At 32.7% G+C, this 17,569-nt stretch overlaps 1 protein-coding gene across 3 annotated transcripts in view; it reads right to left on the bottom strand.

The window, feature by feature from the left end:
- LOC140450695 (uncharacterized) overlaps positions 1-17,569 on the bottom strand; it is a 651,216-nt gene that overhangs the window by 225,723 nt on the left and 407,924 nt on the right. For all 3 annotated transcript variants that reach the window (XM_072544365.1, XM_072544373.1, XM_072544369.1), the window contains exon 4: positions 10,995-11,178. In XM_072544365.1, the coding sequence (XP_072400466.1) occupies positions 10,995-11,178 (184 nt within the window). The remainder of the gene's footprint in view (positions 1-10,994; positions 11,179-17,569) is intronic.

Below are 17,569 nucleotides of genomic sequence, written 5' to 3'. Positions count from 1 at the left end.
TTCTGACGTTCCAAACTTCACTAGACACTTCATGAATTTTCAATATCATCTTGAATGTTTTCGAACTACTTCTTCTTTTTCGTCAAGAGACTTTTCCTATGTGAGATAAATCTTACAGAACTTTCGTAACAGTATATACTATCATAGGCGTGGTCACCTTTTTTTAGTGTGGGTTTCCATGTTGAAAATCGCACCCTATATATATATTTTTTTAATTTTCAGCAATGATATTTTCATATATGAAACACAGTTTCAAAAAGAGATTACCGAAAATTTGCTTAGATCCGTATGATATTGTTCAGTGAATGGTAACGACTTTTTGTCAAGTGTGTTAATATGGCTTCTAGACGTAAGTACACATTTTTATTTGTTTTCAAATATTTATTTTGGTGGACAGTCGTCACAAATTGTGTATGTTTAGCTATTTAGACAAAATCATTCAATACTAATTTAAGGTTACAAATCCACAAACGTGTTTTGAAGAACAACACGTTTGTGAGGGCTAGGAGTGAGCGGTGTCAATGTAAGTTTTGAAGTGTTTCACGTTAATGTGGACCGGGAGTAAATGGTGTAAATGCAAAAAAAATAAATAATGATTCAGTGAACAAAACTGGTAACAAGGGTTTAATTTTCAGAAACAACTAGAAAAGTTGACATGGCGAGACTGGCTGCACATCCAGATGAAATCTACGAACTGCTGGATGAAATTGATTCCGATTTGGAAATTGAACTCGGAGATGATGGTGACGATTGGGTACCATCTGAAGAGGAGAATTTGTCTGTACAAAATGATGAGATTGAAGAAAGTGATAAATCTGATGAAAGTTGAGACGAAAATGATTCCGCAGTTCCCAGTAATTTACAAAATCTCCAACAATCATCAATGCTAAATTGGGTAGAACTAATCCATTTAAAAATGAAAATATACCCGAAACAATACTTCCAGATCCCAGTGAAGTTTTAACACCATGGTGTTACTTTGAAAAGTATTTAGGAAACTCATTTTTTCAAGTGTGTGCAGAACGTACTGCATAATTTTATTTACAAAAACACGGAAGGGAACTTAAACCCAAAGTAACTCCTGAAGAAATAAAAAAATTTTTTGGGATCCATGCAGTGATGGGTTGTTTAAAATTCTCTTGAATTCATTTATATTGGAGCAGTCGCTTTAAACTTCCTGTAATTGCGGATGCAATTCCAAGAGATAGGTTGTACCTCTTGAGAGTCAATCTTCATATTGTGGATGTATGCACGGTAACAGAAGAAATTAAAAAAAATAATCGTCTGGGGAGAGTTCAGTCAATGATCGATTATGTGCTTTTCGGCAATATGTAAAAAATAAACCAAGACCTGTGGGTTTAAAAAATTATCAAATCGTTTTATCAAAAAGTGATGGTACTGTCCTAGATTTTTAAATATATCAAGGAACAAGTACCAATTTAAGAAATAAAGAACTGGGACTCGGACCGTCAGTCATCCTTAGGCTAGTGGAAATGTTACCGGTTAATAGCTTAGTATTCTTCGACAGATATTTTTCGACGATACCTTTGTTGCTCAAATTATCTGAGCTACAAATACATGGCACAGGAACTATTATGAACTATCGTTTTAAAGGATTTACATTTAAAACAGATAATCAGATGAAAAGAGGCGATTTTGAGTAGGTTGTTAGCAGTGATCAGAAGATATGTATCACTAAATCGAAAGATAATAAATCCGTTTTAATGGCATCTACGGCTTTTGTCCAAGAACCCACACATTTAGTCAAACGATGGGATAAAGCTACTGCTAGTCGTGTAGAGGTTCCATGTCCAAACGTAATTAAAATTTACAACGGAAAGATGGGTGGAGTTGATATCTGAGATCAGATGATGGAGTGTTATAGAACTTTCTTCAAAACTCGCAAATGGACATTGAAGGTAATCCTACATCTATTTGATTTAGCTGTTGTTAACAGTTGGATGGAATACCGTCGCGACTGCCGAAGTAACAAATACAAATCAAAAGATATTAAAGATTTATTATCCTTTCGGTTAGAACTAACAGATTATTTGTGATGTGGAACGAAAAGTCTAAATACAGAAAATGGGGACACATAAGATAAACATGAAGACCCTCGTCCAAAGAAAATGAGACCGTCACCTTTACCTTGCACTGACAAAAGATATGATGGTTTTAATCACTGGCCTGTCTTGAAAAATCTAAAAAATCCTTTATGTTGCAGATTGGAATCCTGTAAGAGTAGGTAAAGAGTTTCATGCAGCAAATGTAAAGTTTATCTCTGTATGAGCAAAAATCAAAATTGTTTTTTTAACTTTTACAACAAATAATGTGTTAAAAATATACTAGTTATTAACATTTGTAATAAATGACAATGTGTGTACTTAATATTACCAATAAAGGTTGTAAAATGTAATTTATTTGTTTTGTTTTCTAGCGGGAGTAGTCATACACTCTCAATACTCACAAGTGTGTCAGTCACACAATTGTGCATGTAGTGCATATACTCCTGGGAAACACAATCGTGAGTATCAATTAAATTTGTCAAAGTGACATAGCAAAATTCTGAAAAAAAATAGTATATCTCTTTGTTCCCATATAAATTGAAAAATAGACTGAACAACTTTATATGTGAACTTACATTGTTTCGGGAGTGTAAGGGATATATTTGTTAGAACACTAAATTTTTGAAACAAGTTACGTTTGTTTTTATATTAAATTACTGCGTGATCATAAGAAAAATATGGAGGGCACACAGTCACATATATAAAAAAATACGTTAAAAATTCAGACTGACATTAAACATTTATTATAACAACAGATCAAAATACCATTCGTCGCTGTAATGGTAATTTTTTGAATTTGTTAAACTATACTATCTTTATCTATATTTAGAACAAGTTCTTGTTCAACAAAAAGAACCATTAGATATTCCAAACAGTCTTGTAGCATTCTCCATCGCAATATCGATTTTATTATGCTCAGCTTAGAAAAAGTTCTCTCACAAGTATAACTTGTTACAGGAATTGTGGTAAATTATATCATGAGTTGTTTAAACACTGGAAAAATCCATTTTCTATTATGCGAAGACATCCAATGGAGCCAGTACAGAGTTTTTAAAGCTAGAAATTTTTCACCTTTTTGTTTTTTAAAGTTTTAGTTAGCTTCTAATTCTGAAAAATTTAAATCAAAATATTGTAATGTGTATTTTAAATCATGATTTCTTAGCTCATCTATATTTAACGATGTGATTTTGCTTGCCGAATAAATATTGTTTTTTTATTCTTGGTCAAATTTATTGTGTAATGACTGAATCATTCTACCTAAAAGCGTATAAAATACAAAGTTACTTCGTTTTTCATCGTTGACTCTAAATGCCATTAAGAGCAGTATTATCTAATCTAGTAGTAACTATAAGTTTTCTCACGACAGAAATGTCAACTTGAAGCCTATCACAAGTGTCTTTTACTTTGAAATAAATATTATCAAATATAGATGGTTCCATCCTTAGTTCTTCTATAGGTTAACAAAAATGTATGTCTGATGATTGAAGTAATTTGTTAATTTTGGCAACCATTTGCAGAATTGGATGAAAAAGGATTTTATTTAATGTAGTGTCCCTTTACTGTTAGCTCTAGCTTTTGCATCAGTTGCATCATCAACTGTCTCTTCAATGGCTTCTATAATTGTTTCAAGCTAATTTGTGAGCGAAGCAACTGTCCCAGCCCGACAAGCCCAAAGTGTGCCAGATGAAGATTTTAAGGTCTTTAGATTTGCAATATGATTAGCGCAAGCGTCTACCAATGCTACAGTAAGGTAATGAGTATAGCATTGAATGTATAAAATTTTAATATTTTTCTCTTTACACTTTTTCTGTACACCGGTAAAATTTCCTAACACCGTTGAGGCTCCGTCAAATCAAATAGCTCAACATCCTCACAGAAATATTCTTATTGTGGTTGGTAGTCAAATAGTTGTGGTTGGTAAGGACCTCTTACTATTTTAGAAGATCTGTCTAATCTTTGTTTTCGTAATTCTAAGCAAGAATTATCGGGCAGAGTATTATGGTTTCCTGGTATACTATATTGATATCAGGTTTGAAAGATGTTCCCTATCCTTTTTTAACTTATATACGCCTGTCTAATAGAGATATCTGATTATAAAACACTAAATCATAAATAAATCTACAATAAAAACATTTAAAATTATAAATATTTGAGATGGCTCGTATTAATTGTAGTAAGTTAATTTCAGTAATCAGAGGATAAAATTTAATAAAAAATTAATTATTAAAAAAATAAAAAACGACGAAAAAGCTTAAATAAACACAAATAGAACCCTTTATATAGTATAATTACTTTTGATTAATTTTTTTATAATATAAATAAATATTCGTCTTAAAAAACAAAAAAAATATATATTAAAAGTCCTCTAATAAATGCATCGAGCTTTTTTTATTAAAATTTATTAATCTCAATACTTTCTTCGAGCTAAAATTTGTATCCCCGCGTTCAATTTTAAAATACCAACGCTGGCCGGTATTAGATATATCTACCTTAATTATAATTTTTAACTTATTTATTACATAAGGTTTTTAAAATCATGTGTATACTATATGCCTCTTAAATACCTTAGGCAAGGTTTTTGAGATTCTTGTGAAGACAAGGCTGGAGAGAGGTAGCATATTCGACTGACAGTATGGGTTCAGGAAAGGAAAATCTGCAGTGGACGCCATGAGCAGGATCAAGAGAGAGATATCTATATGTAGGAGCAGATAGATGGTGGCTTTCTTTCTTGATCTAAGAAATGCTTTTAATAGTGCTGGAATATTATCTTCAGACTACTGGGCGACTTGGACATATCTCCTTATCTGCAGAATTTGGTTAGGAACTACTTCACAGATAGGTGCATCAATATTGCGTGGGGTAACTGTATGAAAACCACGTCGGGAAATTCGCAGGGCGCTGTCCTGGGGCCCTTGCTTTGGAATGTTCCGATGGATGAAACTGAGCCCTCCACAAAGTGAAGACGTGGATGGAAAGACTGAAGCTATGATTCTCAAGGCTCAGAGGGCCAGAGTCCATGTCCCTAGAAAGGTTTAGGTTTCTATTAAGAAATTTGCGTTTTGATGATTAAACTACTCGAGAAGAGAGCCAAAAATGTGACAAACTAGCTGCAATTAGGAAAGTTTTTGACATCTTTACTGCTCAGCTACCAAAATTTTTTTTAATGTCCCATTTTAGAATGGTAAACAATATGTTGTCAGGATTTAGTGGCAGATGTGGGTTTTGGGTTTATATACCTAACAAACCACGGAAATATGGCATAAAAGTATATGCTTTTATAGACGTGAAAATGTTTTATATCTCGTCAATGGAAGTATATGTCGGTAAGCAGCCGAATGGACCTTGCTTCCTCGTTTATGCGAAACTATAAGAGGTACAAAACATGGACATGTTAACAGTAACATGTTAACATAACAGAATAGTAATGTTAACATGGACAATTTTTTACCGCTATAAATGTTGCAACTAAACTTCTAAATTATTACCATCTAACAAGAATAGGTACCATGAGAAAAAATAAGAGAGACCCCGCCGCAGTTTGTGAATATTAGTTGACCAGTAAAAACAATACCATCAAACTGGCTAAAATCAATATTCGTAACATTACCAAAGAAATCCAATGCAAGAAGTCCTACAATGACTATCGAATTTTAAGCATGATGTCTAATGTCCTTAAAACTTGTCTCAGAATCATTCATACACGAATTTACAAGAAGTGTGAGTTTCAAATAAGTGACACTCAATTTGGATTTCGAAATGGATTATAAACAAGAGAAGTTTTTTTTGCGTTAAATGTGTTAATATTACAATGCAGAGACATTAATGTAGATGTATATACATGTTTTATTGATTATCAAAAACCATTTAACTGAGTTAACTATCAAAAAATGATCAAAATTCTGAGAACAACTAGAATTGACTAACAAGACTTACGATTTATCTCAGAACAATATTAGCACCAAACGTCAACAATTGAAATAGAGTACACACAACATCCGAAGATATACGAACCCAAATCTAAATAATAACGGTAATATATACGAAGGTATTTATTATCGCTATTATTTATTCTGTATTCGGAATCTATATTCAGAAAAGCATTAGACGAGATTTAAGATATAATCAAGATTAACGGAACCAGCTTAGACAACATCAGGTACGCTGATGATACTGGCCTAATAGCAAGCAACGTACAAGAACCACAAAATATAATAACTGCGGTAGTTCGTCACAGCGAAATGTTCGGTTAACATCTAAATGTTTCCAAAACTAACAACGCATAATCTTTTTGGGCAATCTTGTGTCTTCCATTCTTTGAACAGGACCATACCAAATTAACTGTTTCCTCTCAATACCTGCTGTTAAGTAACCGTCTACTCCAATTCGTCGTCTTATCTCCTCATTTTGAACTCTTTCCCTGCGGGATATACCTAAAGCTCTTTTAAACACATCCATTTCTACAGCTTCTAATTTTTTTATGTTGTTCTCGGTTATTCGCCAAGTTTCTGCGCCTTAAAGTAGGCTGCTTTTAATTAGTGTTTCATATATATTGTATTTTCGCTTTATTCCTATTTCGGAGTTCCAAAATATTTCATTTAGACAGCCAATTGTTCTTCTAGCTTGTGTTACCCTTTTCTTTACTTCCTCACTGTCTTTTCCCGTTCTATCGAAGATTACTCCCAGGTACGTTTATTCACTACATGATGTAATTTCTTCATTATTTCCAGTTCGATATTGGATAACTCAACTCCTATGGGTAGGTATTTAGTTTTTTCCACATTAATTTCCAATCCCCACTGTTTATACTCCTCCTTTAGTTTCCTTGCCATATACTCTAGATCGTCTTTATCATTAGCTTTGATGACTTGGTCATCAGCAAATTGTAAGGTATATAAACAAACCCCTCCGAGGTCTATACCGTGACATTTACGTTTCCACTGATTTAGTGCTTTTGCAACATATATCTTGAACAACGTTGGTGAAATACAGTATCCTTGGCGCAGACCCTTGTTAACGATGAACTTTTTAGATAGTCTGTTGCCAATTTTTACTTGTGATGTAGAATTTTCATATATATTTCATAAAGCTTTGATTAGAGTGTAGTTAGTGTTAGTTTCTTGTAGTGATTTCCACAATTTAGTCACAAGAACGCTGTCGTATGTTTTACGGAGGTCAACAAACATGAGATGGGTCTCTTGATTGGTTGCTATTTTTTTTTTCGATTAGTTGTTTTAGACAGAAGACATTATCTGCGCAAGTACTTCTGGTGCGGAAACCGGCTTTTTCTTCTTCTTCTTGTTCCCTATACTCTATCTCAATGAGATTTCTAAGTGTACTAGTTACCGATATTCCTCTGTAATTTGAGCAGTCAGTGGTGCGACACCGTTTATATATTTGTTCATACACCAAGTAAGTGCTAGAAAGAGTTTATCTGCGCCACATTTTATTAATTCGGCTGGGATGTTTTCTGGGCCAGGAGCTTTACCATTTTTTAGTTCAGTTACAGCTTTCTTCACCATATAAACTCCCACTACTATCTCTTCGCCTTCAACGAATACTTCCGTTGGTGATTGTGTGGTATATTCTGCTCTACTTTCTGTTAGCAAATTCTCGTAGTGTTCTTTCCATTTTTCTGTTGGTATTAACTGAATAGAAGTAGTATTTCTTTCTGTGTTCTTTATTTTGTTTAAAAGTTTCCATGTCTCTGAACACTTTCTTTCGCCTATGTAAGTGTTGATCTCTTGGCATTTCCTATCCCACATTTCTTTTTTTGCCGCTATTACTGCTATTCTAGTTGTTCTTCGTAAATCCAGATATTTGTCTTTGTCTACTTGATGTTTAGTACTTAGCCACCGTGCGTACGCTTTCTTTTTCTCCATTATCAGGTTTTGTATGTCTTCGGTCCACCATAGCTCTTCACTGTGTCGTTGGGATTTTAAACCAAGCGCTTCTTGTCCGGCTGTTTGCACGCTGTCTATTATATTTTTATGAACTTTTCCCACAGATACATTTTAGATTATGTCTACTAATTTTTCATGTAGTCTTCGTTGATATAGTTTTCTCGTATTTTCATGTCGTAAGCTGTCCAAGTTGTAATTTGTTGTGTTAACAATTTCTCTGTCTTCAGGTGGTTCTTTTGTTTTCTTGGATCTAAAAGATCTCAGAATCTTCTCAGAATCATTCATACACGAATTTATAAGAAGTGTGAATTTCAGATGAGTGACAATCAATTCGGATTTTGAAATGGACTGGGAACACGAGAAGGTCTTTTTGCCTTAAATGTGTTAACACAACGATGGAGAGAAAGGAATGCAGAAAATAAAACAACTTGGGTCATGTGTTGAGAGGTGAAAGATATGAATTACTAAAAATCATATTGAAAGGTAAAGTGCATGGCAGAAGATCAGTTGGAAGATGCCAGAACTCGTGGCTGAAAGATCTTAGGAGATGGTTTGACCGCTCATCCACAGAAATCTTTCGTGCAGCAGTATCCAAAGCTACAATTGTCATTTGGATCGCCAACCTTTGAAAGGAGACGGCGCAATAAGAAGAAGATTTACTTGCAACTGAATTATTGCGGAATTAATTTAAGTTAAGAAATATCCACAACAGAATATTTACTTGTGTCTGAATAGAGTTCTTCTGTTCAGACACAAGTAGTTTTACACTTGGAGATAAAGAAAATGTCAAGTAGAAAGGTTATCAATTGCACCAAAACCATTGACATTCTTGTTGCAGTTTCGCAACGATATATAAACATTTATATAATATTAAGAGACTTTGTGGTAGTTTTTATTCTCCCCGTATTCCAAGATTACAGCTTACAGCCTGTACAAAAATACATCTGTTAAAAACTACATATTACGAGACAAGCCATCTGCAAAATGACAAAGACGTAAGTTTAAGATAAGGGATGATTTCCATATGCCATATGAGAGAGACGTGCGTTTTGGGTCAAGAGTACCTGAGGCACTTCGTATCGGTCTTGCGACCGAGAGAGTCGTAAAATGAAGTAAGGGTAGTTCATTATCAACTTTTTGTGGTTTCTGTGCGTCGGTGAAGACGTCTTTTGCGATATCGGTGGTGCTATCAATTCATTGGATACGTTACACTACACCATTTATCTTGTTGCTGTATATACGTCAAGTACGCTTACGTGGTATATAGATTTCTATTTGTTTAGAACTTTATCTCATTTGTGCCGCGATCACGATTGAACATTGTCAAAAAAGAACATTTTATGTATATATAAACATTCATTTTAGCTTATTTACTGTATTCTATATTTGTATTTTGTTAACACCGATTTTATTTCTTGTATGTTTTGTATTAATAATTGTATTAATTATTTGTATGCACCGCATTATTAATTTGTTTTTATACCATTGACTTATATATCCATATTTTTGTTTTGTTTTGTTTATGGTTGTCTTTTGGTGTGTCGTTTCGTATTGACTAATATTTAAGTTTGTATAAACTCTTGTTTAGTTATAATTTGTATATTTGGTTATGTGTATTTATGTTTAATTTCACTTCTTTTTAAAATTTTATATAGTCCCCTGGCTTTCGTTTTTTTATGTTAATATTTGCTCCGTGCGTGACCATGGTAGGGGTACCTTGAAACGATGCCAGCGTGCGTAGCGGCGAAATATGACAAAATTGGACCTACCTTTTTACGTATAAATTTTATAAAAAATGTGTGCAAATACATGTTGCGTATTTAATTGTGCTAATAATAGCAAAAATAGTAAGTGTAGTTTTTATAGGTTCCCAAAGATTAGATTACATATAAATAAGAGAAAAGAAAAAGATGGATCCGTGCTATTAATACGAAAAAGTAAATATCACATAACTTCATTTTTATGCAATTGAAATAGGAAAAATTTAAATAATTTACCTTAGATGATATTTTATAAGGCTTCAAGCTAACTGCAGAGTGCCTGATGACTTTAGCTTTTATATTATAACTTTTATTATTACTGTTTTTAATTATATGCTCTTTCACGTGAAAAACTTGATTTGCTAGTACTAGATTTTTCCCTTTCTTTTCCGTTTGGGGTTGAAAAGATATATTATGATGAATTTGGGAAACTCAGTTTTTAATACTACATTTATTTTGTACATAAACTGAAAAAATATAATTAAAAAGTTAATTATTAATAATTTTCAATTTCGCATGTATTTAACAATGTTAAACATATATCATATGTTTAACCTGAAAATTGGTCGGTCCAAAACTGTCAGATGAAGGCGGTAGGTGTCGCGTCAGTAACGCACGGAGCGAATACATACCCAATGCGAAAGGGGGAAACCAGCGAGCTCTGGATTGAACAGAATATCTTCTTTTTCCTTTCTAATGACCCCAATTGTTGTATTGAGGTCATCGTATGTGCAGAACGCAACAATTCTAGAGTTCAAACACATTAGGTGGAGGTGCAGGGAGGATATATAGCCTGTACCTCTTTATTAAAAGGTGCATCAATCTTAACTCACAACTACAATTTATATTAAACAGTATCAACGCTAATTTTTTTGTGTAAAAAATCATTTAAACATATCGTGTAAACATATCATTTAAACGATGTATTAGAACTTGTTAAAATTTAAGAATAATTTATAGAACATAAACATTTTCCTTTACTTAATAATATAAAAATCATGCCGAAAAATTCCGTCAACTTTTCTCAAGACTTTTTCGCAGTAAATTTGATTTACTGCTAAGCATCCACATCTGTTTTGATCTTTTTTAACTACATTTTAAATAATCTTAATACTTAGCGATTTTATCTTTATAATATTGTAAAGAAAAGAAAAAATTTAATTATTCCATTTGAAAGTTTTAACAAGAGTAGAGATGGACATAAAAATGTACAGACTTATGTAGCTGTTACATGACCTTTTTTTATAAAAATCTACAGCTACACTAACCTTATCAACACTTGGTCCTCCTTCGGTGACGAACCTTACAATGACCGGTTTTTCTGAACCTGCTACAAACCCAAAACCCAGTGATGGTGATCGCTCCAAAGTAACTGCTCTGGGTTCTGGTTTGGGCGGTGGATCCGGATTTCTGACACATGGAGATTCGTATGTAGTAGTTTTGTTGACATGGCTGAAATAAAAAACTAAGTCATAAAAAGAAATAATAATCCGTGTGTTTTAGAATAAATTACAATGTAATAAAATGATTTTAGAAATGAAATATAACTTTAATTTAAATTTATATCTATGACTATTCAGAGCAGGAGTAGAGATAGAGTAATGTGTGATAGCCAATATCCAATAGAGAATGAGAACTTTAAGAAAAGAAGAAGAAGAAGTTTATTTTATCACCTAAAACAAGGTATATCTTAATTTTCTGTTAATTTAAAGAATAATGGAGTTCTTTTATGACTTGTGCCGCATTTTGCTCAACAGCCTTATGGGTCTAATAGTAGTTCTTTCGATGCAGGTTTAACCTTGAAGAATAGGTATAAGTCACTTTACATACGGGCATGCGAATGACTGGGCAACATACCGTGTCAGTACAAGCATTTCTGCATTATGTCTTTGCATGTTCCGTAAAATTTCGTTGTCGTCAATACATTGTATCTTCATTCGCATCAATTAATCGAACAGTATGCCCTGTGAATATAGGTACTATTTGATTTTTCAGTTTACCTATAATATCATACTGTAATGGTATATGTAAAGGTAAATACATACCTTTTTATTATCATTGGCACCTATTGAGCGATTTTCGTGCATTTTCTATTATAGAAAGATATTTTGTGAGTGGCTCTTTGTTTTTCAATATGTAGTTTGATTAAAGAAATAAAGCAAATAGAGTATATTTGTCTAGACGAATTAGAGAAAGAAAAATGGTATTTAAAAACAAAAGACGAATAGTTGATAAACTGTGTAGGTAAAAAAAAGGGAAACACATAAACAAATTACATGGAAATATACTTTAGAGACGAAAAAACACGAAATAAATATAAATTTCTCAAACAAATAAAACAAGGGTACAAACTAAAACCTAATCTGTCACATTAATCAAAAATGTCAAGAACTTAAAAATACAAATAGAGTAAGTAGAGAAAGAGAGAAGATCCTGACAAGCTATGGTCTAAATTAAAAACAATAATTAAACTAAAGACAATCATTAAGACCCAAACCAACAGGCAAAAAAAAAACATGAAACAATGGAAATTCTAAAATCACCGGTCAATTGTGATAAATTTTATTGATTTTATGCGAATATTTATTTATTTAACAGTTTTATAAAAACTGACTTCATCTTACTGGACTGGACTAAAAGGAAAACAGAAAAATGGTAACAAGTACAAAGAGGCCCAGAAATAAGAAGTGATCACTACTTGGTAGTAACAAAAATAAAACAGACAAAAAAAAACGACAAACAACCCAAATATAAACAACAAATCAGATAACGTATTTACATAAGTATCAAACTGCTTAGTCCGATAAACTAACAAATAGAGACATTGCACAAAAGTATGAGAATCTAGTGCTGTTATGAAACTTTTTTAAGGACATGATCACAAATACAACTAAAGATGTATGCAATACAATAAAAAAAAACAATAAAGAGAAACAAACGAATAAAATAAAGAAATAAAACACCAAATTAAAAAAAGGAGGTAGCACGGAAAAGATATTTAAATAATAAAGCATTGACCAGCTATAAGAAGTATAACAAAGAAAGAAAAGTGGTAAAAGAGAGACATGCCGTAACAGAAAATAAATGTAGTTGGGTTTGGAAAAAAATGAAAAAAAAACAGTAAAAAAATTTTAAATTAGTTTATGTGATCTTACAATCACTAAAAAAGAGGACAAACAAACTTTTCGAGAGGCAGAAAATGAAGAAAATGAGTTAAAAAAATCGCCAACGATAGAAGGGGTTGAAAGGACAATTAAACTGAAGAAAAATAACAAGGCTCTTAGATGTGATGGAAGACCCGCAGATTGTTTTTTTCATTGGAATCAAGGTAAAGAACGAAAACGATATACGAGGTCATACACAGAATACAAAGAAGAAAATTTCAAAAGAGTGGAATAAGAGGATCCATCTGCATAATCCATAAAAAGGACGATAAACTACTCTATCAAAAATATAGGGGAATGTCCATGTTATGTTATAGATATAAAATATTTGCCAGTATACTTAACCATAGACTAGAATCCCCCGCAGAGAGGGTCATCGGAGAATATCCGGTAGGATTTAGGCAAGGAAGATTAACCATCGACCAACTCATTCTTTATAAGACCAGTTGATAACTCTGAACTGATCCAAACAATAAGTAGTATCAAAAGCAAATCTTCCTGTAGTACTGATGGACTTTCAAAAAATGTATTGGAAGTCTTGGTCTCACTAATTAATGATTCCTTTGAAAAAGGCATATTTCCAGAGTGCCTAAAGACAGCCATTATTATTCTTCCTATTATTATATGGCTGCGTACTATACATAACAATCGAAAATTAGTTATCAACAACGAAGAACATAATAAACAGAAACGAGTGTCTTTCTGACATAAATCAAACATCAAAGTAATTATTATCAATCAAGTTAAGTTTAATGTTTTATGAAGTTCAAAATGTAATGGATTAATCTCATGTTGTAAGTTTTGGTGCTTTTTTTATCCAATGTTTTCTTAGTTTAATTTCATTGTATTTACTGGTAAAATAATTATAACCATATTTTGGCATATCCTGAAGAAGCAAATAAATTTTGCGAAAGGTAGATATAATAACAAAGAGTTCTACTTATCCTGCCCTATTAGTTACTGCAACCAATGTTGCAGTAACTAATTTTGCTAAATTTGCAATTTATTTAAATTTGCAATGGATTGTGTATTTTATTATTTTTTATTTTGTGATATTGACGATTTATGTAATTTTAGTAAATTTTAAATTGTTATTATTTTTCTGACTTTCTGGCTTTGTCCATAAAATTGTACAATTTTCAGTGACAATAAAGCATATTTCTATTCTATAACTATTTACGATTAATCAGGTCTTAAGAGCGGGAATAATGACATATATGTCTATAATATTTTCGTCTACTTTACACCGGCGTATGACTCAATAAACAGGGCACACTTTTACAAAATATTAAGTGAATTTGAAATACCGTCCAAACTAGATTCGTTCTAATGACGATGACAAACACGGTGGGTCCGACACAGATACTACATGGGATGACAGACCTATTTTAAAAACAAGGATGAAAATAGGGTGATAGACTAACACCGACATTGTTTAATTTAGCATTGGAATGCGTAGTTAAAAACATCAATTCCTATGGCAATGTTTTAGATCGTCAGTCCAACGTATTGGTGGACGACCTCTGTTTCGGTAGGTATCATCTCTTGATCTCCATTCCAGTATCCGCTTTGTCCATCTGTTATGTCATTCGAGCCACGTGACCTGCTTAGTTCATTTTTGTTATGATCCTGATTTTTTTTTTTTAAAATTGTGAAAAAAAATATTTTTATAAAAAAAAATTTATAATACATGGTATACAGCCAGCTACAGGAACTTGGTTTCCTTGTGGATTTTTCTTCTTTCCTCTAGAAGATGTTTTGTGATGTGGCTTAATTTTTTGTTCTTGTTTTCAGCACGAGGACAGTATTTCTTTTCAGTTCAGTTTAGTTTGCTAGATGCTAGATGCTGATCTTCTCTAAGTCATGTATAGCCAAACTAGTCTTAATATTTTCCGCATAAAATATTACATCTTCTGGGAATATCCATCTTCCACTCTTCTTTTTGGGATTATTTTTGTTCTTTCGACTTAAATATTAAAAGTGGTTCTTACTCTAATTAATCTATGGCCACTCCCTGTTGAAAATTTATTTAAAACTGTTATATGCTGAACTATATGTTTTCGATTTAATATTATAAAATCAATCTCATTTTTTGTTCTTTAGTTCAGACTCTTCCATGTTTTCTCTCAGCAAATCCAAAGTTTCAAATAGCAGATTTTGCCTTATCTTGTTTGAATCCCAATTTGACGTCGAAATCTCTAATTATCATTGTATAATGGGTTTTTGAAGTTTGTACCCATGCTCTGATATCTTCATAACATTGATCACATTCTTTATCTGAGTGGCTTGTAGTTAGTGCGTAAGTATGTATTATTTTAAGTTTGTATCTTGGATTTAATTAAATAATACGATAAATGAGTTCCTCAGATAGATGACTCTTCGTTTCCTCTGAAATGGAACCTATTTCCAGACTTAAGTATTATTTGCTCTTATACTCGACGCCTAACTTCGCTTATACCGACTATATCCCATTGATCTGTTCTAGTTCTTCCTCCAGTTCTATAATTAATGTTTCTGTTTGTACGTTATAGGCACTTACATGCATTTGTCGTTTGTTATGGTGGCCTGATCTCTTCCGGTGATTCTTAGCATCCTCTGTTCCAACTCAGTTCGGACCGCCATCTTGGTTAGTGAAATTTGAACCACCGGAGACTGAGGGCTGTATACATTATGTATCCATCATAAGGGGAAATTTAAACTTCAAACGCCGTGCTGGCCAAGCGTATTGGGAAGTTTTAGAGTGTGTAGTAGAAGGAAATATAGTGACATGTCTGCCCTAGGAAACCTAAGAGCCATTCGGGGTCGGAAGAAACAAGAGTTAGCCAAAAGAGGATGATTAAAGACATTTTACTCAAGACAATTAAGAGAAAAACAATAAAATATGAAGACCCTTATGATCCGCCAGGTGCGTTTCATAAGCGTATGAATATTGATAAACTTTGTGTTCCCGCTCGTATCTCTGGATGTTGACTACAGACTGTATGGCTCATCCAGCATTCCATAGCATGGAGGATAGAGCGCACGTCATTTTTATACCACCCCATGGCCTGAGAAAGAAACAACACACTAATCAATAAATCAGTCCAACTGGCAGCATATGCAGATAACATAAATATCATTAGGAAAACCAAATCAACAGGTAAGAATACATTTACAGAACTTAAATCACATTAGACGCTTTTCGACATCTCTGTCATCCTCAGCTACAAATTTAGAAGAAAATAGGTAAATCAGAAATGCCCAACTTAAAGAAAGAACTTAGTGGACAGAAGATTATTTATTGTAAACATTTGCTAGTTACGGAGTAAAATTCAAACAAATAGGCTAGGTTATCTGCGCCATAAGAGATAATTGTTAACAAGGACTCCAAAAGTCAAATTGCTCTCTTCTGCGTACCATTTTGGAGAGATAGAATGGGACCAGAATTTGTGACACGTGTCAATATTGTCGTACCTACTGTCAGTCGAAATCGAAACTATTCAGCGGTACAATCGGTAATTACTCTGGAGATTAATGTACAGTCCAAAAATATAAATAAATTTCCATATCCCTTTAAAGAGTAATTACTGATTGTATCGCCGAATAGTTTCGATGTCGACTGACAGTGGTACGACAATACTGACACATGTCACAAATTCTGGTCCCATCCTTTTTCTTCAAAATGATACTCAGAGTAAGTAGCAAATTTTTAGATTAAATAATTTTCTGTCTACTAAGTTCTTTCTTAAAGTTGTATATTCTTGTGCATTTCAAATTTACCTACCTTCTCCTAAATTTATAGCTAAGGATGACAAAGGTATCGAAATACGTCCAATATTTTAATTATTAAAGATTTTTTAAAATTTTGTGGTTTTAATTTGAGTTAGTAATTGTAACTATCTTGAAAACCACATTAAGAGATACTTTTCAATAAGAAACATAAAAAAGACTAAAATTCTAGTACAAAGTCGATCGGAAATCGACAACATAAGATGTTCTGATGTTCTAGATTTACTAAAATACGAGAACATCTAGTGTTAGTTTCTGTGTAAATGTATTTAATGTATATAATATTCTTCGACATGCTGGATAGCCAACATTTTTACCGAAATGACCCTGAAGATGCTTTGAAAGCGAAAGTCCTTGGGCAAGATTTAATAAAAAACTTTGCTCGATATCTGCCTTTTATTTGAGTAAAGTTTATATATTCGAGCATTAAACCATATATTATTTAATATAAAATTGAATTATTTGTCATGTGATCGGTCCACGGAATTCGTAACATGCTTCTCCAACAAACCGTTTCAGTGGCGTCTATCTTTTTTCTTTCTGATTTTGTTAGATCACATATACGTTCTATTTCTTTTTTAGCGACCCAGTGTTTATGATCAATGATCCCAAATATAAATATCAGCACACAGCCTCAAACCGGTCAATCGTGGATATGTGTAAATGATTGATAACTCTTCTTAACTATTTGCAAGAAGGATTATGTCATATGCAAAACGTAGGTTGTTTATTTTTCGGCCATTTATTGAGATGCCCTTTTCCCATCCTTTAAGCGCTCTTCTTATATTATGCTTCTAATATACATTTATTATATATTAAATAATTGTGGAGGCAGTATAGATCTTGTCTGATACCTTATTCAATAATGAAATAATATTTCAAAATTTAGCGTCGATATCTATAAATCTAAA

The sequence above is a fragment of the Diabrotica undecimpunctata genome, chromosome 1 (genome assembly GCF_040954645.1).
Source record: "Diabrotica undecimpunctata isolate CICGRU chromosome 1, icDiaUnde3, whole genome shotgun sequence".
NCBI lineage: Eukaryota > Metazoa > Arthropoda > Insecta > Coleoptera > Chrysomelidae > Diabrotica > Diabrotica undecimpunctata.
The sequence above is the reverse complement of the archived record's forward strand: the minus strand, read 5'-3'. Positions and strand labels throughout refer to the sequence as shown.